The sequence below is a fragment of the Talpa europaea genome, assembly GCF_964194135.1.
Source record: "Talpa europaea genome assembly, chromosome: 3".
Classification (NCBI taxonomy): Eukaryota; Metazoa; Chordata; class Mammalia; order Eulipotyphla; family Talpidae; genus Talpa; species Talpa europaea.
In genome coordinates, this window is record NC_140069.1 from 34,884,878 (window position 1) to 34,909,274 (window position 24,397).

At 36.4% G+C, this 24,397-nt stretch overlaps 1 protein-coding gene across 1 annotated transcript; it reads left to right on the forward strand.

Annotated features, from left to right (window-relative positions):
* LOC311168810 (uncharacterized protein C8orf88) lies at positions 1 to 24,397 on the forward strand (the record flags this gene model as incomplete). The annotated part of the gene is made up of 5 exons (XM_084230540.1): positions 1 to 73; positions 1,910 to 1,983; positions 21,205 to 21,280; positions 23,046 to 23,152; positions 24,371 to 24,397. 5 exons carry the CDS (start codon positions 1 to 3, stop codon positions 24,395 to 24,397), a joined length of 357 nt encoding a protein of 118 aa, XP_084086666.1.

Consider the following 24,397-nt stretch of genomic DNA (forward strand, 5'->3'; position numbering starts at 1 on the left):
ATGGAAACCAAAAAATTGATTGGTAAACCGCTTCAACCAGCAAGACCTGCTCGTCATCTGACTTCTCCCCCTGGTAAGCAACTGAGGGTATATATTTAAAATATTAATTGGTTAATGGCTAATTAGAATTTGAATGGCTAAATATTGTATACAGTAATTGTTTATGCTAAATATTTTAAAAAATAATGAAAAATGACCCTCCTCTATTTGAGAAATTTAAATTTTACCAAAGAAGAAGATTCTTAATAGTCTTCCAGACCAACAAAGGTAGGAAAAATAAATCTTGACTGAGTAAATATGTTTAGTTTCATGCCGCATTAACCAGCTGTTGCTCATAATCATATTCATACTACAAATTGTCCCCTATGATTATGATCACCATGGAGCAGTCACGTAGAGAGAGAATTAGCCTAAATATATGTAATTGTAAAAACAAAAGAATGATTAGCTCAAAAGAACACAATTTAGGATTACTCTTTAGCTGGAACTTCTAATTTAGGAAACCTAAACAAAATTCTAAAATTAAATATTTTCTTTTGCCTATAAATTAATTTTTTTTACAAATTCTTGAAATACTTGGTATGTAACTCTGGAATATTAAACTTATTTATTGTTGCTATAGTATAGCTAACTTAGGTGAGATATATATGTGTATATATGTAACATATAAATTCTAGTCAATGTGTTCAACTGAATAACTGGCTTCTTAGAAAAAGGAAAAACAAGCCCTTTTATTGGTTGCAAAGATGAAGCAGAAAAAATAGTAATGATGCCAGTTCTTCAGTCATCCATTTGTTCTTCCATCTTTGGGTCCTACGAGGAAGATAATCCCCATTTGGATCATGTTTGCTCTGAAGGTGGTTGTGATTTAGAATAGATGAATCAATGGATCGTCTGGATCATAGGTTAGCAATGCTGATCCCATATCCTTCTGTTGAATTGAAGAAGCAGTTGTGTCCAAGGTGAAGTCTCAGATTTTATGCTAAATGGAAGGATATAAAGCCATTGACAGAGCTCCTTTCTGTAATCATCCTTTTTCTTTTTAGATTTATTTATTTATACAAACACTGGGTACAGTCAGAAGCACAGGAGGGTGAGAGAATTCACCGAGCGAGGGCGGAGAGCAGAGCAGGCAGAAGGACCAAAGTACACTGCTGAGGGGAGCAGCGGGCGGCAGGAGAGGTCTGCACGCCATGTGGGACCCTCCTCCGGTGGCCGGGGAGCAGCCTGGGATTGACCTGGCGCTGCAGAGGCTGTGGGCAGTTTTGCAACCCAGCGCTCAACTGCTGCGCCACAGGGGAGGCCCTGTAACCATCCTTTTTAAATGCATTCATCTCTCCTGCACACCATACAGATTCAGTTTTTGCTAATTATTTCCCTCTAGGAGTAAAATGGGGGTGTGTGGGCAAGTAGCCCTGATCTCTCATTTACTTATATCCTCTTAAGATCCAGTCAGGAGTATGGTTTTATTAGGCAGAAAAGTTTAGTAAATCAGAAATTAATTTTGCCATTTTCCACATAACTTCCTTACTCCCTGGCCATCTTATGTCCATAATGAAATCTTTTTCAAGATTGATACTCAATTACTTTCTTTGTAAAACCCCAAAGCCCATTCTGCTCTCCTGTAGTATCTTCTCTAAACCTCTCATTTAAGTTATTTTTGAAATAATTGTTACTTGTAAGTATGTTTTGTAAAGAGTACTATGAACTCTTTTATCTCTGAACATTTTTTTACCCCCTAACACAGTGGCTAACATTCCATAAAGTTGAATAAATGTTGAATAAATGAACTACCAGAAACATTTTAAAATAGGGCCTAGAATATCCTGGAATAGCTAACATTTTGTGATAGTGTTATATATTTATTGAAGTCATGTATATTTGAAATAGTAATTTTTCCTCTTAACAGGGGTAGTCTTCCCTTTCAACTTTCAAAACGAATATCCATGCAACACCCAGTGCTTGCAAAGTGGAGTTAGCAGAGTAAGTCTTACTGATTGTAATAAAATAAGCCATTATCCACTGAACAGTATTATTTGTTAGATGGATTTTCTGTATCTGTAACTATGCTCACTGCTTTATATACCTTTTAAAAAGTTGTGATATATTTCAAGTATATATTAAAGAGAATCGAACCCTCATTGTACCTGTTGTCCACCATTTTCATATCTAAACATTGTGCTATATTTGTTTCAGAAAATTTTAAAGAATCTTAGATATATTTAAAAATCCCTGTATATACCTTCACCATCCCATTTCCTTTTAACCTTTCTCCAAAGTAGTAATCCTCAATTTTATTGTTTCCATCAGTGTTAGTATTTTTACTATAACAAATAGAATTGTTTTAACTGTTTCATAGTATTATGTAAATAGTATCATACTTACATGTTTTTGCCACTTTTTTCATTTAGGTTTATATTTTAAATTTTCTAATTTATTAATTTTGACTAAATAATATAGTCACGAAGTTTAAAATTTAGGACATACAAAATGGCAGTTACTGAAAATTTTTCTCCACTCTCTAACCCCCAGTTACCAGTTTCCTCTAACAGAAGTAATGATTGAAGCAGTTTCTTATCTACATACTTCCAAAAATAGATCAAGACTATTGCAAGCTCAAGCATAAACATATCCATAAATGAAATACTAGGCAACTTAACATAAAGGAGCTCGATATATGCCAACATAGAAATTGTTTTTATAAATTTACATTTTTCATTCCACTTCTGTTTATGGGCACAGGCACTGTGTTCACTACAATGAACATCAGTTTATGTTACATTTTTTATATGTTTGAGAGGTTGTAAAATTGGGATAGATTTGCTATATTAAAAGATAATCTCATCTCCAGTGTTATTAGATACTGCCAAATTACTCTCCAATGTGATTTGCAGTAGATTTGATTTTTCTATATCCTTAATCTTTTTATTGTTAGACATTTTCTTGCTTGTTTAACAGGAATTTTCTCTGTTTATTGCTTTTAATTTTTTAATTTTCCATTGTGTCTTGAAGTGGAACATCTTTTCATATGTTAACTTTGACCACTGGGTTTTGTTCTTTTTGTGACTAACCAATTTATATAATTGTCCCATTTTCTTTGGGTTGTCTTTTTCTTCTTGCTGTGTATTCCTTTAAAGTGTATTCTGGATTCCAGTTATTGCTCTTAAGTGCAGAGCAAATACTTTCTTTCCTAAGAATTGGTTTGTGAGAGAATAGTTTAATTTTTGTAGTATTTTTGTTCAGAAGTTTTAAATCTCAAAATAATCATATATCAGTAGTTCCTTGGAGAGTTCATTTTTTGTATCATAGTTTATAAGTCTTTCCATCTCAAAAAATGAGATTTTCTGAACTATTCTTCCAAACACTTGAAGATTTTACCTTTGCATTTAGATATATTTTCTACATGAAATTTATTTTTTTGTATGAGAAATTAAATTTTTTCATATAGATGACCAATTGTAAAGCATAATTGACTGAGAAATCTTTTTTTAATGCAAATTTGTGCCATCTTAGTTTATAATAAGCTTTCATATCAACTGGATCTCTTTCTGGACTTTTTATTCTGTTCCACTGATCTATTTGTATATCTCTATATACAAATATATAAATGATTAATTGCTCTTGCATTGTAATGAATTTATTAAAATGTTTTGTTCAGCAACTAACATTTTCTTAACTAATCCAGTAGTAATGCTCAACTCCATGAAACTGTTTCCTCTCTTCTAGAATCTTTACATTTAAAATGAGGATATTAATATTGCAAATTTTATAGAAAAATCAAGTTATGTAATTAAATTTACTTTGCAAAGTGATTTAAAGACACTTTTGGGAAAGATGAAATGGCCTATATTTTCATTGTGGAGTTAGTTACATAGGGCATATCTATGCCTAAAAACTCGTTGAACAAAAGGGTTCATTTTACTAACTGTAAATTATGCCTCAAAAATTTTATACTATTACATATTTTTTAAACCAACTTTTGAGACATTTACATATAGTAAAATGAAGTGTCTTTAAATCCCTTTGCAATTAATCCCCATCCCCACCCACTTCCACAACTCCTAATGCTCTCTCTTGTTTCAGCTATCCACATACCTGCTTTTTGTAACTATAAATTAGTTTTGATTATTATAGAATTTCAGATAAATTAAATCATACCATATATGTTCTTTGTTGTTGGATATTTTTGCTCAGCATAATGTTTGTGAGATTATTCCTTGCTGTTATAAATATCAGCAGTTGGTTTCTTTTTATTGTGGAATAATATAAGTAATCTGCTGTATGAATATAGGATAATGTTCATTCATCAGCTGATAGACATTGGAATGTATCCAGTTTTTGGATATTATGAGTAATACTACTATAAATGATTGTGTCAAGTCTTTGAGTGAACATACAATACTCAGAAGCGGAATTGACCGGGTAATATGTATTTTATATTTGCATTTTCCTAATGATTAATGAGATTGAACTTTTTTCCTAGAGTTTATTAGCATCTGTGTCTTTGTTCTTTTTGGTGAAATATACATTCAAATCTTTTATGTGTTTTTAATATATAAATTACTGAATAATCTTCGTTAAGAATCAGTACATAATGTGTGAATTTATTTCTAAACTATAGTGTCTGTTGATTTATGTGTCATCTTTTTTCCCAGCTTTGTTGTGATATAATTGACACAGTACTTTATATAGGTATTTAGTTGTACAATGTAATAATTTAATGTATATGTTATGAAATGTTTGTCACTGAGTTTAAACCATTCTGTATTTCACATAATTACCATTTTGTTATGGTGAGAACAAACAAAAAAGTTATGGCTACTCTCAGCAACTTTCTAGTATAGAATACATGTTGTTAACTATTGTCAACATGCTGTACTTTAGGTTCCCATGTCTGTCTATAGATGAACCTCACACTTTATAGACTACTGAAAGCTTTTTAAATAGGTCCTTTGTATTTCCATGTAAGTTTTAAATGGACTTGTCAATTTTTACAAAAAAAACCTGAATTTACATCTTAACACCACTGTATCTTCTGATACATCTTTCCATGCTTTGTATTTTCTAGCATGGGGGTCTTGAACATCTTTTGTCAAATTTACAACATTTCATATTTTTGATACAATTGTGAATAGTTCTGTTTTGTAAATTTGAAATTCCATATGTTGGTAGCTTAAAATACAGAATTTTTTTTTTTTATATATTGACCTTGTAAACTCATTTATTAGATCTTGTAACTCTTTTTGTAGAATTTTCTCTCCCATTTTTGCTCTAATTTTACTTTAGCTTGTACTATAAATACCTGCTTTCAGGTGTTTTTTTTTTAAGTAATTAAAAAATAAAAGAATTTTAATTTATTCCTTTTCTAGCACTCTTAATTTCTTTTTATAAATCTGTTTCTGTCTGGCATTATCTTCTTTCTGCCTGAACAACTTCTTTTAACCCCTGTTTTTTATTACTACCTTATAACAAAGCACTTGAAAACCTTGAATGAAAGTAGTAGTGTATTTATCTTTCATGGTTCTGTGGGCTGACTGGGCTCAGATGGCCATTTCTTATATTAGTTAAGTCATATATTGATAGCTGTAGTCTAATAACATATAAGTATTGAATGGTCATGTGATTTACTCAGTTGGCAGTTGATGCTCATTATTAGCTTGGAGTTCAGTTACTCCTATAGAGTGAAGGGAACACCTACAAATGACCTCTCCAACTAGAACTTTGCACAGCATTTTAAAAATATTTACATCATTCTTCCTTTTTATACAATGTAAGCTTTCTCCTTTCAAGTGTAGTCCCCATAAAATTCCCACCACCAGTTTACCTGTGCACCATCACCATAGTCCCTTGTGCTCTTCCCTCCCCTGTTTTGATCCCTCTTCCTCCTTCTCCCCTGCAGAGTATCTCTGATTTATATTTGCCTGTTTTGTTTTTTAATTTATTATAATTATTTTTCCTAATCCCTTATTTGGTTCTCCTGTATTCATCCTATAAATGAAACAATCCAATATTTTTCTTTCTGGCTTATTTCACTGAGCATAATCCCTCCCAGCTCCATTCATGTTGCTGTGCCTGGCATGAGAGTTTATCTTTCTTTGATTGCTGAGTAATATTCCATTGTGTATGTATACTACATCTTCTTGATTCAGTCATCAATTTTTGGGCATTTGGGTTGTTTCCATATCTTATTGTAAACACTGCTGCAATAAACATAGGGGTGCAGGTATCCTTTTGAATTAATGTTTTTGTGTCCTTTGGGTAGATTCCTAGCAGTGGAATTGCTGGGTCATATGGAAGCTCCATTTTCAGTAGTTTGAGGAACCTCCACATAGCTTTCCATAGTGGTTGGACCAGTTTGCATTCCTAGCAGCAGTATAGGAGGGTTCCTTTTTCTCCACACACATCCTCATCAACATTTGTTGTTTCCTGTTTTTTTGTTTTGTTTTGTTTTAATTGCCATTCTCACTGGTGAAGGTGGTATCTCATTGTGACTTTGATTTGCATTTCCCTGATTTTGGAATGCTGAACATTTTTTATATACCTGTTGGCCATTTGCATTTCCTCTTTGGAGAAGTGTTTTTTTTTTAGTTCTTCTGGATTGTTTACTTTGTTGAGTTGTGTCAGCTATTTGTAGATCTTTGTGCTCAGTTCCTTATCAGTTATATTGTGTGCAATAATTTCTTCCCAATCAGTAGGGTGACTCTTCGTTTTGGTTAATGTCTCTTTTGCTGTACAAAAGCTTTTTAGTTGGATGTAATCCCAGCTATTCATCTTTTCCTTTACTTTCTTTGCTTTGGGGGACTGTGTTTTTAAAGATGTTCCAGAGATGTATGTCATGTAGTGTTTTGCCTGTATTTTCTTCTGTATATATTTTGTGGTTTCAGGTCTTATGGCCAATATTTTTATCCATTTTGAGTTGGTTTTGTGCATGGTGTGATGTAGTAGTCTAGCTTCATTGTTTTGCATGTAGCAGTCCAATTTTCGCAGCACCACTTACTGAACAAGCTGTCCTTGTTCCATTGCATATTCTTTGTTCCTTTGTCAAAGATTAGTTGTCCATAAATATGTGGGTCTATTTCTGGGTTTTCAGTTTGATTCCATTGGTCTGTGTGTTTTCATTCCAATACCATACTGTTTTAATTAATAAGACTTTGTAGTATAGTTTGAAGCCTGGGAGTATGATACCTCCATTTTCCTTTTCAGTCAGGAGAGCTTTGGCTATTCAAGGTTTTTTGTGGTGCCATATGAATTTCATCAATATTTTATTTATTTGAAGAATGTCATTGAAATTTTTATATGACTAGCATTGAATCTGTAATTGCTTTTTGTAGGATGGCCATTTTGATAATGTTTATTTTTCCAATCGATGAGCAGGGGATGTCTTTCCATTTCTTTGTGTCTTCTATTTCTTTTAACAATGTTTTATAATTTTTTTTGTACAGGTCCTCACCTCTTTTGTTAGGTTTATTCCCAAGTATTTGATTTTTTGTTTGTTTGTTTCAATTATAAAAGGGATGGTTTTCTTGATTTCTTCTTCTTCAGATTGATTGTTTGCATATAGGAAGGCTACTTTATTTATTTTTTTTTTTGTGGGACCCTCGCCGGTGGCTGGGGATCGAACTGGCCCTGCAGAGGCTGTGCGCAGCCTCGCAACCCAGCGCTCAACCACTGCACCACCAGGGGAGGCCCTACTGTTTGGTTTTGTGTGTGTGTGTTGATTTTTTATCCTACTTTACTAAACTGATTGATTATTTTGATTAGTTTTTCTGTGGAGTTTTTAGGGTTCTCTATGTATATTATAGTCTGCAAATAGTGATCGTTTTACTTCTTCTTTCCCTATTTGGATTCCCTGAATGTCTCTCTTTTGTCTTACTGCTCTGGCTAGGACTGCCAGAATTATATTGAAAAGCAGTGGTGAGAGTGAGCCTCCTTATCTTATTCCAAATCATAGGCAAAGGCTTTCAGCTTTTCACCATTGAGAATGATATTGTCTATGGGTTTGTTGTAAATGGTCTTTATTATGTTAAGGTATGTTTCTTCTATCCCAAGAATTTTGAGGACCTTCATCATAAATGGATGTTGAACTTTGTCAAATGCTTTCTTGACTTCTATTGATATGAGCATATGGTTTTTATTGTTGTTGATGTGTTGGATTATATTAATTGATTTCCAGATGTTGAACCATCCTTGTGCCCCTAGAATAAATACTGCTTGGTCATGGTGAATTATTTTTTTGATGCATTGTTGGATTCTATTGTCTAGGATTTTATTGAGGATTTTTGCATCAGTGTTCATTAGAGAGATTAGCCAGGAGTTTTCGTTTTTTGTGTTGTCCTTGTTCGGTTTTGGTATTAGTGTGATGTTGGCTTTATAAAATGTATTTGACAATATTCCTTCCTTCTCAATTTTTTGAGTTTGTGTAGGATAGGCACTAGTTTGTCTCTGAACACTTGGTAGAATTCGTTTGTGTAGCCATCTCATCCTGGGCTTTTATTTTGGGGAGGGTTTTGATTACTGCTTCAATTTCACTGCCTGTAACTGGTTTGTTTAAATGTTCTATTTCTTTTTTATCTAGCTTTGGATTATTGTATAGTTTTAGGAATTTGTCTCTCTCTTCTAGGTTGTTGAATTTGTTTGCATGTAACTTTATAGTGATCTCTGACTATTCTTTTGATTTCTGATGTGTCTGTTCTAATGTCTCCTCTTTTGTTTATGATCCTATTTATTTTGCTTTCTCCCATTTTTTCTCTGTAAGCCTGCCTAGAGGTTTGTCTATTTTATTTTTTCAAGAACCAACTTTTGGTTTTGTTGCTCTTTTGGATTGTTTTCAACTTCTGTCTCATTTTTTTCTTTGATTTTTATTTCCTTTCTTCTACTGGCTTTTGGGGTTTTGTTGTTCTTTTTCCAGTTCTTCAAGTGAGAGATTAGGTTGTTTCTTTGAGTTCTTTCTTGTTTCTTGATGTGAGCCTGTATTGCTATATATTTTTCTCTTACGATTGCTTTTGCTTTGTCCTTTATGTTCTGTCAGTGAGTTGTGTCCTCATCGTCATTCATCTCAAGGTATTTTTCAGTTACTTCTTTGATCTTCTCCTTTATCCAATGGTCTTCCAGTAGTGTGGGTTTCAATCTCCATGAGGTAGGAGAGTTCCTTGCTTTCTTTTCATGATATGTTTCTAGTTTGATGCCTTCGTGGTCACAGAAGATAGTTGGTATAATTTTGATCTTAGTATATCTTTTGATGTTTGTCTTGTGGCCTCAGTATGTGATTGATCCTGGAGAATGATCCGTATGCACTTGAGAAAAATGTGTACTTGGATTTTTTTGGGTGCAGTGTCCTATAGATGTCTATTAAGCCCATGAGGCCTAGGTTCTTATTTAGAGTTCTAGTGTCCTTGGTTATTTTTTTGTCTCATTGATCTATCCGTTGGTGAGAGTGGTGTGTTGACATCTCCCACTACAAATGTATTTTCTCTAATGGCTTTTCAGAGATGATAATTGTCTGACATATTTTGGTTCTCCTTCATTTGGTGAATATATGTCATTGAGAGTTATGTCTTCTTGATGTATTTGTCCCCTTAATCATAATGCAGTGACCGTCTATGTCTTTTTTTTTTTTTTTTTTTGTGGACCCTTGCTGGCTGCCAGGGAACAAACCGGCGCTGCAGAGGCTGCAGGCAGCCTCGCAGCCCAGCGCTCAACTGCTGCACCACCAGGGGAGACCCTATATCTCTTTTTACCTTTTTTAGTTTGAAGTCTGTTTTATCAGATATAAGTATAGCTGGTAAGTGTGACCAGTTAAATGGTCCTGCTGATTTCCAGGAGGGGGATGGTAGAGAAGCGCCACACAAAGAGGCTTGCATCCCGTGCTGTGTGCCCGCAAATGCCCCATTTATCCATCTGTCTTTGTCTGGATCCCTCAGATGTCTCTGGCTTCTTCAGGCATCATAGTCTCCAAACTTTTTCTCCTCCTGCTAGACTAAGTGGGCTGGCTTTGTGGGTGGGGGAGGGGGGAAGGGGTCCAATGATTTTCTCTCTTCCCTTCCCCTTCCTCTGTCTGGGCAAATCAGAATCACTGGCGTGGCCAAGTTTTTCTAATGCATCTGGGTCCTGCCAGGATCCCCTTGTTTCTCCCTAGTAATTGTTTTTAGGGGCGAACTTGATCCTAGCATCTCTTCACTGCCTTGTTGATGACATCACCCCTCCCACAGCATTGTATCTGGGTTTCTCAACTAATGTTCTAAGAGAGAAGAGGTGGAAGCTGCCAGACTCTTAAGGCCTGGAAAATAGTACAGTGTTACTTCTCTCATATTAGATTGGTGTGAACAGTCATAGAGCTTGCACAGATTCAAGGGGAAGGAAAAAAATTTACCTCTTCATTGGAGGAATGTCTGAGATTTATAGCCATCTTTGATTTGTTTAATTTGAATTTCCTTTAATCTGTATTACCAGCTACTGCCTTTGCCCATTCTGTACTGTTGGCTTTTTTTTTTTTTAAATATTTCATGGGAGATCTATTATTCTACAGAAATTAACTCCTTGCAAGTTTAGTTTTATCCTGTTTACCTTTTGTCTTTCACTATTGTTTGTAAATCTCACACTCTGTGTTTTCATTGTAGGAATAAGGTTGATGTGCATTTGCCTCTTTTGTTCTTATTCTCAGTGATAAATATTTAAGATGAGTGCAGGGGCGGGGCTAGGAACATTTTTTCTAAAATGTGAAATAGGGCCTCCCCAGTGGCGCAGCGGTTGAGCGCTGGGTTGCGAAGCTGCCCACAGCCTCTGCAGCGCTGGTTTGATCCCGGGCTCTCCCCAGCCACCAGAGAAGGGTCCCACATGGCGCGCAGACCTTTCCTGCCACCCACTGCTCCCCTCAGAAGTGTACTTCGGTCCTTCTGCCTGCTCTGCTCCCAGCTCTGGCTCTGGTGAATTCTCTCACCCTCCCGCGCTTCTGACTGTACCCAGTGCTTGTATAAATAAATAAATAAATCTTTAAAAAAAAAATAAAACGTGAAATAGCTAAACAGAATATCTAGGCATCATATTGTATATTATACCATAAGTTTCAAAGAGCCTTGATTTGCAATTTAAAAAAAAGTGATGTTATTTTGCTTTACTCAGCCCTGTCTAGCTCTTTCCTTTTCTTAAACTAACCATTTTATCTTTTGCTTCCCAGCATAAGGCTGTTTTTTTATTTCCATAGAAATTCATTTTTTCCCCACTGCTAAGCATGCTAACCCCTACTAATCCTCAAAGTGTGGTTTAAACTTCACTGCTTGTATAAACTATTTCCTTATTATTCCTACACCAACTTCGTTAGCACTACTCAGTTTTTACATTGCACTCCCTGCATATCCTTATGTAGAACTTCTCAAATTTTACTGGGATTTGGTTGTTTTATTTTTTGATCTACATTATTGTTTGTGAGCCCTCCAAGGACAGATACTGGAATGTCATGTTTATATTCGTGGAACAAAGCACAGTGCTGGTCACATAACAGACAATGCTTATTAAATGAATGGATTTAATAGTACCACTGCTACTGATTTGGCATCCTTACTAGAATCAGGAGAGGAACATGGGCCTCCCTGGTGGCGCAGCAGGTTGAGTGCCGCGCTGTGAAGCTGTCCAGAGCCTCTGCAGCGTGGGTTCGATTCCCAGCCGGGCAGGGAGATTCCCACATGGCACGGCAGACCTCTCACGTCTTGCCCGCTGCTCCCCTCAGGTGTGTTTTTCAGTCCTTCTGCCTGTTCTGCTCCCTTCTCTGTCTCTGGTGAATCCTCTCACCCTCCCGCGCCTCTGGCCTGTACCCCAGTTCTTGTATAAATAAATCTTTAAAAAGGTGAGAGGAACAAAATATAGAAAAATACATGTTTTTTTAGAATGTGACACTTTCTGCTCTGTTGACATCTATGCTATGAATGGTGCCCCTGTGGATGCACAACATTCATAATTTATAGTGACCCTGAGTTTAAACTACCTTCCTGCTTCTATGTACTTATGATCCTGATTTCCACAAACACTTATGATCCTGATTTTCCATATCTATAACAAGGTGATCAGAACACTTATTTCCATATAACATCATGAGAGTTAAATGAGATAACAATCACTTTATAAAATTTTCATAGGTGTACTTTCTTACATGCTATGAAAGATTTGAAATAATCATACTCTCAGTTGTTACTATGTATATACATGCAAAGGACAATATACTTCCCCCAAGCTTTTTAAGATGCATTTGACAAATAAAAATGGTATATATTTACATTATGATTTTAAAAGGTTAATAGACTTGGTGATATACAACATCAAGATGTAATGTGATTACCATTATCAAATTAACATATCCATTACCTCACATAGTACTAATTTTTTTTATTGTGAGAGCACTATAGATCTACTCTTAATAGGAAATTTTAAATATACAATATTAATTTTAATCACCATACTAAAGCATTATATCCCCTTAACTATCTCACTGTTTAACTGAAAGTTGTTCTCTTTTACCATCATATCACCATTTCACCTATCCCTGAGCCCCTGGCAATCACTGTACTATTCTCTGGTATCTGAGTTTGGGTATTTCAGATTGCACATATATGATTATAAAGTATTTTGTATTTCTGTGTTTGGCTTATTTCACTTAACATAATGTGTTCCATGTTTTTCCATGTTTTCATAAATGTCAGGATTTTAAAAATATTTTTGGTGAATAATATTCCATTGTATGTATACACAACATTATCTTTTCATCTGGTGGTGGATGTTTAAGTTGTTAGCACATCTTGGCTATTGTGAGTAATGCTGCAATGAACATGGGAGTGTACTGTCTTCGAGATAGTGATTATTTCCTTTGGATAAATGTACTCATTATACTGATAAATGGGATTTCAATCACATGCAGGATCTTATTTTAATTTTTTGAGGATTCTTTATACTGTTTTCTAAAATGACTGTACAAATTTATATTACCACCATGAGTGTACCTGGATTCTCTTCACCCATCCTCCCCAGTACTAGTTAACTATTGTCTTTTTGATAATAGCTGTCTTAACAGGTGTGAGGTGATGTTTCCCCTGCTCCCAGGGAAATGTTCCACATCCAATTGCACCTTGTTCTTACAGTGGTGTTTCTTCCTTGGTGAGAGCATCTGTTTATCTCTTCTATCCATCTTTGTGCTGCATTTTCATGTTTTGTTGTGGAATCTGTATTCATTCAAGTTTCAGGTTTGTGTAGATTAATCCATTTCTAGGTAGAGATTCATCGTGATTGTGGGATAGACTAAACAGAAGCTCTTCATATTCTGCCATCTTGGAACACAACCCTCTAGATGTTGAATTTTGTTAAATATTCTTTTGTGTTTATTGAGAAGACTGAATAACTTTCATCTCTCACACCACTATTGTGATATATCAGTTATTGATTTGCAGATAATGATCCTTTGCATCCCATAAATAAATCCCACTTTATCATGATGAATGATCCTTTAATGTGTTGCCAACATATTATTAGTATTTCCGTGAGAGTTTTTGCCTCTCTATTCATTAGGGATATTGGATTGTAATTTTTTTTCTTTTTCTTTTTTTAATAATTTTATTTCTTGCCCCTTGATGCATTTTTTTTTTAAAGATTCATTTATTTATTTATTTATTTATTTATTTATACAAGCACTGGGTACAGTCAGAAGCACGGGAGGGTGAGAGAATTCACCAGAGCCAGAGCAGACAGCAGAACAGGCAGACGGTGGCAGGAGAGGTCTGCGCGCCATGTGGGACCCTTGCCGGTGGCCAGGGATCGAACTGGCACTGCAGAGGCTGCGGACAATTTCGCAGCCCAGCGCTCAACCGCTGCTCCACCAGGGAGGCCCTGTAATTTTCTTTCTTTGATATTTTCTTTATTTTTGCAAAGAAGAACCGGGGTGCAGGCCAGAGGTGTGGATGGGGAGGTGAGAGGATCCACCAGAGACAGTGGGGAGCAGAACAGGCCAATGTACTGAAATACACTGCTAACCTGGAATCAGTGGGTGAAGCAGGAGAGGTCTGCTGCACCATATGGGGGTTAGCTCCCTGGGTGGGGATCGAACTCAGGCCTTAGCAGTGATAATACTGAAACTTAATCCACAGGCCACTGGGGAGGCCATGGACTGTAATTTCTTTCCTTCCTTCCTTCTTCCCTCCCTCCTTCCAGTACAAGAGCTGGGACCAGGCCAGAGGTGTGTGGGGGTGAGAGGATTCACTGGAGACAGTGGGGAACAGAACAGGCAGATTGATGGAAGTACACTGCTGAGGGGAGCAGTGGGTGAATCAGGAGAGGTCTGCTGCACCATGTGGGTTGCTCCCTGACCGGCCTACAGAGGCTGTGGACAGCTTCATAGGTTTCATCTTAACCCCTTGCACCAACAGGGAGGATTGACTGTAATTTTCTTGTAGTGTTTTTATGTGGCTTTGGTAGCAGGGTAATGCTGCTCTCATAAAATAAGTTTGGGATCATTCCTTGCTGTTCTATTTTTCTTTCTGAGAAAGACTGGTATTCTTTTTTAGATGTTTGGTAAAAACCACCAGTAGAAGCTGTCTGGTCTTTAATAGAAGAGTTTTGATTATCAATTTACTTTCCTTACTAGTACTGGTCTGTTCAGACTTTCTGTTTTTTCGTGATTAAGTCTTGGTAGGTTGTATGTTTCTTTTTTTTTTTTTAAAAGATTTATTTATTTATTTATACAAGCACTGGGTACAGTCAGAAGCGCGGGAGGGTGAGAGAATTCACCGGAGCCAGAGCCGGGAGCAGAGCAGGCAGACTGACGAAACACACCGCTGAGGGAAGCAGCGGGCGGCAGGAGAGGTCTGCGCGCCATGTGGGACCCTCCTCCGGTGTCCGGGGAGCAGCCAGGGATTGAACTGGCGCTGCAGAGGCTGCGGGCAGCTTCGCAACCCAGCGCTCAACCGCTGCACCACCGGGGAGGCCCGGTAGGTTGTATGTTTCTAAGAGTTTATACATTTTTTACTTGGATGTCCTATCTGTTGGCATATAATTGTTCAAAGTAGACTCATTGGATCATTTACCTTTCTGTGATATTGTAATAGCTCCTTTTTCTTTTCTTTTTTTTTTTTTTTTAATTTGGGTCTTTTTTTCTTGGTCAATGTATTGTCTTGCCAAATAGCTAACTCTTAGTTTTATTAATCTTTTCAATTATTTTCCTGTTCTCTAATCATTATTTCCTTCATTCTGCTATCTTTGAACTTAGTTTGTTCTACTTTTTCTAGTTTCCTGAGGTTTAAAAGTAGTTTCTTTGAGATTATTCAATTTTCTTGATGTATGCATTTATAGCTTTAAACTTACCTCTTTGAACTGCTTGTGCTGCATCATGTATTTTGGTATACTGTCCCTCCATTTTCATTTTTATTTCTCCCCAGGATACTTTCAAATTTCAACTTTAATTTCTACTTTGATCCATTGCTGCACACGAGAGTTCCATATATCTGTGTTTTCCAACTATTATGATTTCTAATTTCATACCATTGTGGCTAAAGGAGATACTTGGTGTGATTTCAGTCTTTGTACCTTTATATATGACTTGTCTAGAAAATGTGCTTGAGAAGAATGTGTATTCTACTTTTGTCAGATTGTTCAATTCAGGTACACCTTCTTTTATAGTGTTTTGCTTTATTGTGCCTTGCAGATATTGTGCTTTTTACAAATTGAGGGTTTGTGGCAACAATCTCCTGCATGGAGCAAGTCTGTCAGCTCCATTTTCCCAGGAGCATGTGCTGACTTTGTATCTTTGTGTCACATTCAGTTAAGGTATGTACATTTTTCTTTTAGACATGCTGTCATATATTTAATAGACTATAGGTTCATGTAAACAACCTTTATATGCACTGGGAAATCAAAAATTTGTGTGACTTCATTGTGACATTTGCTTTTCTTCAGCGGTCTGGAATTAAACACGCAGTATGTCTGAGGTGTGCTTATATGGTTCATTTGATCTATAGTGTATTTCAAATCTGCTGTTTCCTTATCAGTTCTTTGTCTTGAGGATCTATACATTGTTGCATGTGGGGTATTACCAATTATGTTTTTTGCTGTTTTTTAGTTTAGTGTTTATATATTTATGTGCTCTGATGTTGATTATGTACAGTTTTTATTTCTTCTTGATGGATTGACACTTTATTATATAATGACATTTGTTTCTTTTTACCATTTTTTATGTTAAAGTTTCTTTTGTCTGATATAATCACAGCTTTTCCTGAATTTTTGCTTGAAATATTTTTTCTATCCCTTCACACTAAGCCTATGTGTGGTTTTAAAGCTAAAGTGTGAGTCACTTATAAGCAGTATATTTTACTCTGTTCAACCATTCTGCATTATTTGATTGCAGTTCTAAATCCATTTACATTTAAATTAATTATAGATAGGTAGAATTTACTCTTGCCATTTTTTATTGTTTTGGGACTTCTTTATAGATCTTTCCCGTGTTTTTTTTTTTTTAATAATAAATTTTATTTTTATATTCCCCATACAGTTGCAACCCCCCCTTTCTGATCCCAATCCCTCCCCTCACCCCCCCCACCCCCCCAAAAGTGTCTCTGTTTCATAGTTTTTTGTTGATTCTGATTTTCACTTTCTTATAGTTATTCATTTTCCTGGTCCCTTATTTAAGTTTTCTAGATTCCTGCTATGAGTGAGACCATCCGGTATTTTTCTTTTTCTTTTTGGCTTATTTCGCTGAGCATGATCCCTTCCAGCGCCATCCATGTTGCTGCAAATTGCATGTGCTTATCTTTTTTGAATGCTGAGTAATATTCCATGGTGTATATGTACCACATCTTCTTGATCCAGTCATCTATTTTTGGGCATTTGGGTTGTGATTTGCACATCAAAGACATCTTTACAGACACATCACCCAAAGCAGTGATAGTGAAGGCAAAGATAAACAGCTGGGACTACATCAAATTAAAGAGCTTCTGGGGCCTCCCCGGTGGCGCAGCGGTTGAGCGCTGGGTTGCGAATCTGCCCGCAGCCTCTGCGGTGCCAGTTCGATCCCCGGCTGCTCCCTGGCCACTGGAGGAGGGTCCCACATGGCGCGCAGACCTCTCCTGCCGCCCGCTGCTCCCCTCAGCAGTGTACTTCGGTCCTTCTGCCTGCTCTGCTCCCCGCTCTGGCTCTGGTGAGTTCTCTCGCCCTCCCGCGCTTCTGATTGTGCCCAGTGCTTGCATAAATAAATAAAAATAAATCTTTAAAAAAAAAAAAATTAAAGAGCTTCTGCACAGCAAAAGAGACAATAACAAAAACAAAGAGAAATTCCCGTGGTTTTTTATCCTCTTGTTTTGTGGCTTGATTTTTGGCATTAGTATGCTTTGGCTTCTTTATCTTGTTCTTTTGTTTACTACCAGTTTTTCATATGGTTACTGTGAGGCTTACATAAAATACATAAAATATCTTACAATTTCAATAACCTGTCTAAACTGATAACTTTGATAGCATTTCTAAATTTTTCACTTTTACTGTTCCCCCTCACACTTTATTTTTTATATTGTATATCCAATAACAGATTATTGTAGTTATGGTTATTTTAAATAGATTTTTAAAAAACTTTTTTAAGAGTTGCAAATGAGGGCCTCCCCTGGCCGCGCAGTGTTGAGCGCTGGGGCTGCGGCTGCAGCAACAGTTCATTCCTGGCCTCCGGCGAGAGTCCCACAAAAAAAAAAAAAAAAAAAACTGCAAATGAACATAGAAACCACTAGCCATATAAGGGAATCTAACCTTCTTTGTGTGTGTGTGTGTGTATGCGTGTGTATTTACTATTATAAATGAGTTTTACACTAATTTGATATTTTTACTTATATCCAAAGAATTTTTAGAATTTCTTATAAGGATACAAATGGTGATGAGCCTCCTTCAGCTTTTGTTTTTCAGAAAAGTATCTTCATTTCTGAAGGACAACTTTGCCAAGTATTCTATTTTTTGTTGAGAGTTTTTTTCTTTACATATTTGAATATAGGGACTCCCCGGTGGCGCAGCAGTTGAGCGCTAGGTTGCAAAGCTGCCCGCATCCTCTGTGGCACCGGTTCCATCTCCCGCTGCTCCCGGACCTCTCCTGCCGCCCGCTGCTCCCCTCAGCAGTGTGCTTCGGTCCTTCTGCCTGCTCTGCTCCCCGCTCTGGCTCTGGTGAATTCTCTCACCCTCCCGCGCTTCTGACTGTACCCAGTGCTTATATAAATAAATAAATAAATCTTTAAAAAAATATATTTGAATATAACACCCCCATTTCTGTGGTCTGAAAAGTTGAGAAATTTACCCATATTCTTATGGATATGTAATTTGTCACTTTTTCTTTCTTTCAAAATTCTGTCTTTATCTTTGATTTTTGACAATTTAATTAAAATATGTCTTAGTCTAACTGTTTAGGTTCAATTTATATGGGATTCTTTGAACCTCATGTGTCTGAATGTCAGATTTTCTCCCCAGGTTTGGGAAGTTTTCAGCCACTGTTCATTTAAAAATACTCTCTATCCCTTTTCATTTCTTCACCAGCCTTCCCCTTCCCCCCCACTTCAGATTCTGCTAATGAAGTATTTCTTTTGATGATGTCCTTAGGTCCCATAGATTTTCTCAATGCTTTCTCTTTCTCGCCCACTTTTTTTGGGCTTCTCTGATTGGATAATTTTAAATGCCTGCTCATCAATAGTTCGCTGATTTTTCTTCATGATTTTATCTGATGCTGAAGCTCACTATTTTTTCAGATAAGTTGTATTCTTAAACTGTAGGATATCTTTTTTAATGTTTTTTATTTCTTTGTTGAGCTTTTGTTCATACATTGTTTTCCTAGTTTTGTCTGTATTCTAGTTCACTAGATATCTCAGGATTAATATGAATTCTCTGACAGTTTATAATTCTCTACTTTTTAGAGTCAGTAATTGGGGTTTTATTCATTTTCATTGATGCTTTCATGGTTTACCTGATTTTTTTAAAGATCTTTTGTTTTCATGCGTTGGTATATGCACATTTAAGTAAGTGTTCTCCTCTTCCAGACTCTACAGGTTTCTTTTGGCAAAGAAAGTCCTTTACCAATCAACTCAGCTTGGAGTTCTGAATGGGTAAGCTGGTAGAACCCTTGGGCAGATGGGGCTTGCTATTAGGGTCTGTTTCTGGGCAAGGTTACTACTTGATGATAGAGGGGTTGGGTCTATTTACTAGAACAGTTGGCTAGAACTGCCGGGTTACTCCCCTGTCTAAACGAAGCTGTAGAATAGGCTTTGAAATTATCTGGATTCTCTATTCAGGTTTAGACAGTTAAGACTGGGTACTATATATTCAGCAGTAGGCCAGGCAGCAGAATGGACCCCAAGGCATGTATGACTCATTGTTTGGGATTCAAATCATTCAAGACTGTGTACCAAATTCCCTGGCTGGACAGGGCCACTGGTTTTGCTAGGTAGACAGAGAAAGGCACAGGCTGTGCTTTTTGTTCAAGTGCCTCTATAAGTGGAACTGTAAGACAGGTTACACAGTAATGGGTAGTTCTACAAATTAATTTTCCAGCCCTGGTGTGGGCCCCACATGAGCTTCCAGGCCAAAACTTTATTTGGGGGCCAGATTAGGCGGCAATAAATATTAAGTATCCTGGCCTGATGTCCACCATCCTAACTTTACCAGTGGGTATGGCACTGACTAGACTCTGCTCAAGTGCTGCTATAATCAGATGAACTACAGTTTCTGAGCTCTGGTTAAGTTTCTGCTCAGGCCATGCTGGAGTATTCTGCTTTGGGTGGAGCTATAAATCATTATCCTCCCAAGAACATGCTTCAACCAGCAAAGGTATTAAGGGATCAAGTCAAGTAGCATTCAGTCCTGGCCAGATGAACCACTGTCTATGCTCTATAGACACATGACCATATTCTCCACTCAAGTGCAGCTGTAATCTGGGCTGCAGAGTGAGCTACTAAGGTTCCTGTGTACTCTGGTTAGTTTTCTTGATTGGTATGGTTAGATGTTATATTCAGCAGTGGGAAGGACTATGGATTAGCTTTCCTGCACAGGTAGAATCACAGCAGTTCCCAAGGCAGACAGGGATTGGGTAGCAAATTAAGCAGAACTGTGCATTAAGTTCTCTGGCCAGACCGGGTTGCTGTTTTGACTCTGCAGATGGATAGAACCATATGTAATTCTCTACTGGGAGTAAAGGTTTCAGTTGTCAGGGCAAGTTTCCTGATTGGTGGGGCTGTACACTCTACTCAATAATAAATGGACTATGAATTAACTCCCCATACCTGGGTGAAACAGCATAACTGGCTCCAAGACTGGCAGATTTCTCCGAGGTCTTGACTTAAGCAGAGAGCTGTCTTCCTAGTTCCCTGGCCAAATGAGACCAATGGCTTTGCTGTTTAGCTATGGGTACCTGCTAGCCATAGTCTACATTCCAGCACTGCTGTGTTAAATAGCTTCTTAGTTGCTTAGACAACACTTCCTAGACTGGTCTGGGAGTTATACTTAGCACTAGATGGGGATGTTAATTAGTTTAGTTGTGTGGAAAGAGTGATGAACCAGCTCTTTGAGATCCCAATTGAAGGAATAGACCCAATTTAAGGAATAGACTCCTTAGACCAGTAACATCTTGACTGCAGATGAGCAAGCCTCTGGTTGGGATATCACTTGGGCATTGTGAATAGGAACTGGGTCTGTCAATATCCTAACATTGGTTACTGCTCCTTCTTCACAATTTGATTCATAGTGGTAAAATCCTATAGCCCATTTTCCCCTATTTCCATTGAGGTGACATGAAGTGGATCCTCCTAAGAAGTTACTCTCAATGCTGGAGGAGGTCTATGTTCAACTGGGATTTCTTTATGTGACCGGAGAGACCTTAGGCTCAGGAGAGTCCTTAGTGCTGTGACATACCAGCCTTGGGGGAGGGTCAACACAGTCAGAGTGTTATGCTCCTCTTACTTTTCTGATGAAGTCCATCCCAGTCTCTGTGGTGCAGGAGGATGCTTCAGCCCTATGGTAGTGTTCTAGGATCCTTATAATAGTCTCTGTTCCATGAATAATTGCTAGTTGTTCTTGTGAGAGAATGAAGTAGGGAACACCCTATGTTGCTGTCTTGTGACATCACTCTCCACTAATATTTTGATTATTGAAAAATACTTTTGGGTGGTTAGTGAAAGGTTGTAAACCTTGCTTAAAAATATATTTTCCTTGTTTTAATAGTGTAAGACGAATGGAATGCAAGCCTTTACTCAAGGTCTTAATGAACAACAGCAACATCAGTCTCCAGTTAAAAAAGGTAAATTTATTACTATAATTTGCCAATTTCAGGAGTCTTACCATTTGCCTAAAGTTAATACTATTATGTTGCTTAGTTGCAAACCTGTGTATATAAATTTTATATTCTTTCAGATGATTTCAGTCTATATTAGTGTGGCTATCAGTATGATTCTTTTAAAGGTAGACCAGAATAACGACAAGATAGAAATTTATTTCTGTATCTTCTAGTTCATATAAAATTTTGGGCCACTGTTCTGGTTCTGCTATGTGAAGTTGCTGCTGACCTTGTGTTCTATTTTATTGCTCTCCCATTCTCAACACATGACTCCATGTCATAGCCCAAGATGAATGCCTTTGCTCCACCCTGTTTTGCTTTCATGGAGGTGGAGCGGGGAAAGGAAGTTCTTTATAGAGTATTACTCAGAGGTTTCTTCTACTGGTTTTTTAGTTTTCTTTATCTAGTTGCTTAATGGTTAATATTAGGAATTAACTTGGATTTCTTTGATGTAGTGCTATATTTGTACTGAACATTACTTTCACTTAAGCCATAAATTTTGATATATTGTGTCATTTTTCTCAAAACATTTTGTCATGTTGTTGATCTTAGTCTTTGATCCACTGATTGTTTTAGAGTGTGTTTTTACTCTCCACATACTTGTAAACTTTCCATTTTTACTTCTGGTTGTATTCCACTGTGGTCAGAGAGGATATTTTTATGATTTCAGATTTTGAAAATGTATTGGGATTTGCTTTGTGGCCTAACATTTGGCTCACCCTGGACAATGGTCCATGTGTACTTCAGAAGAATGTATATTTTACTATCATTGTGTGAAGCACTATATGTCTGCTAGGTCTGATTGGCTTATAATAGTGTTCATGTCCTGTATTTGTTTTGTCTAGCTTTCTATCATTGAAAGTGGGATTTTGAAATCTTCAGTTATTAACCATTTTTCCCTCAATTCTGTTTTTTTTTTTTTGTTAAGTATGTCAGTGTTTATAAATCCACAGGATTTATGAGCTCTGCATCAGAAACCAGGGTCAAAAGACCAAATATTAGAATAAAATATATTCTTGGTGCTCTATGCCAGGAATCAAGGGCGGAGACCAATATATATATATATATATATATATTTTTTTTTTTTTCCTGTTATTTCACGATAGAGACTTTTAGGTTGCTTGTTTTTTTTTTTTTTTTTTTTCCTTTTGCTATAAAGAACTTGCTCCGCTGTTTCTGGCCCAGCATATAGTTTATCCCTATAGTTCATGGTGATCATTTTTGATGCAAAATCTGCAGATACCTGTCTGAATCATTGTTCACCTAAAAAAGAGCAATGGGAGCCTTATCTTGAATCTCTTCTTTACTTAGCAAGTCCCTGAAATACAGTAGATGCATGTTTCTTGAATGATTTTGATTGCATTTTTTGGTAAATTAATAAAGGCTATATAGGCTTATTAGGGTTTTATTTTGGCAAGATCTGAACTTCCCAGTAGGTTTGGTGCTGTAATCTCCATGAAATATAAAATTGCCTTACTACATATGAATAACCAGGTGAAAAGAAGCCGGTGATTGCCAATTCTGAAACATTTCTATTTTTCCTGTTTGCCTCTGGTTACTTTGCTTCCTTCCCCTGTAAAAGGAAAATTGAAAACAGATATTTTTCAAGCCTTTTTTTTACCTTCCTTCTCTTTGGTATAGAAACTCATAATGGACAAGAGATAGCCAGAAAGTGAGCAGGAAGAGTTCTGTGTTTTTTAACATTATATTTGATGTTTAATATTTATAGAGAGAATTAAATACAGCAGAGATTTCCTGTTGAAGCTCTCAAGTGTTTCCATCTGCAGAAAAAAACCAGACTTTCTGCCTGATCATCCCATTGTACTTCAAAAACCTGTAAGTAGTTCTTCAATTTTGTATTTTTTAAAACTTTGAGTTTTAAATCCATCCACATTGTTAATGTCCCATCATGAAATAAAATTCAGAAAGTACATAAATCTCAATATATAATATAACCAATTAAGTAATGACCACTCTGATCAAAAATAGTGGAATTGTATTTTGTACTGCTTATTGACAGGCCATGAAATGAGTATCACATACTAACTTTTAAAAGTTTTGTTTTGCAATTAAGTAATCCATTTGGAATTTATTTTACTGTGTGATGTGAGGTAGGGGTCAATTTCATTTTACTTGACTATCTGGTCATAATTGAAAAGTAGTCCTCTGCTATCTTTGTGGAAATGTGTGTATGCTATTCTGCTCAGTCTTTTTTATAAACAATCCATCCCATATTTTTCAACATGTTTCTATGTCAATTCTATCAAATTACCACACAACAAATAGCATGGATCTTTTAGAATATCAGTTGGAAAAAAAAAGAGTTTTGGCATCAGACTTGGGATTCATTTGTAGCTCCAGTGTATGCTGATAAAATGTTCAAACTTGGACAGATAGGATGAAGTGCTTAGTAATGGTACTGAGCCTTTATTATACACTCAGTAAGTGTTGATTTCTAACATTTATTGACTTCTATTTTGATTGGGATTTGACTGTCTTAAGCACTACATAGGTAAAAGCAACTAGGATTCTATTGATAAGAGCTCAGATTCAAGGTAGAACCTTCCTGTGTTCTTTTAATATTTTTTTCCATAATGCCTCACGTACAGTAATATTGAGGAAATGTACTTATGTTTAAATTTTTTCCACCTGTTTAGAGATCTTAAGGACATATGATCCTTGGTTTCTGAGACTAGAATTAAGTGCTATAGTTTTTTTGTTTGTACAATTTTTCACACTTTATTAACATACACATGTTTAACAAATTTTGTACATTAGAATTTACTTTTGACCAAACCAGTAAAACATTTCTTTAAAAAACTAGATACCACAAAAACAGTGCATTTGGAATACAAGTTAGAATATTAAAAATGAGCCATGTTTTATTAAACACAAAAGTACTACTTAATATTTGACAAAATCCAGTTACTCTGATGGTTTCTCTAGTAACATGCATCTATTAACATTAGTAGGGTCACAGTATTTAGTTTGGTAAACTAATAAAACTTTTCATTAAACCTAATTGATAAATTAACCTTTTTTTCTACATTACAGGAAAACCACCAAAAAGTAGCATTGTAA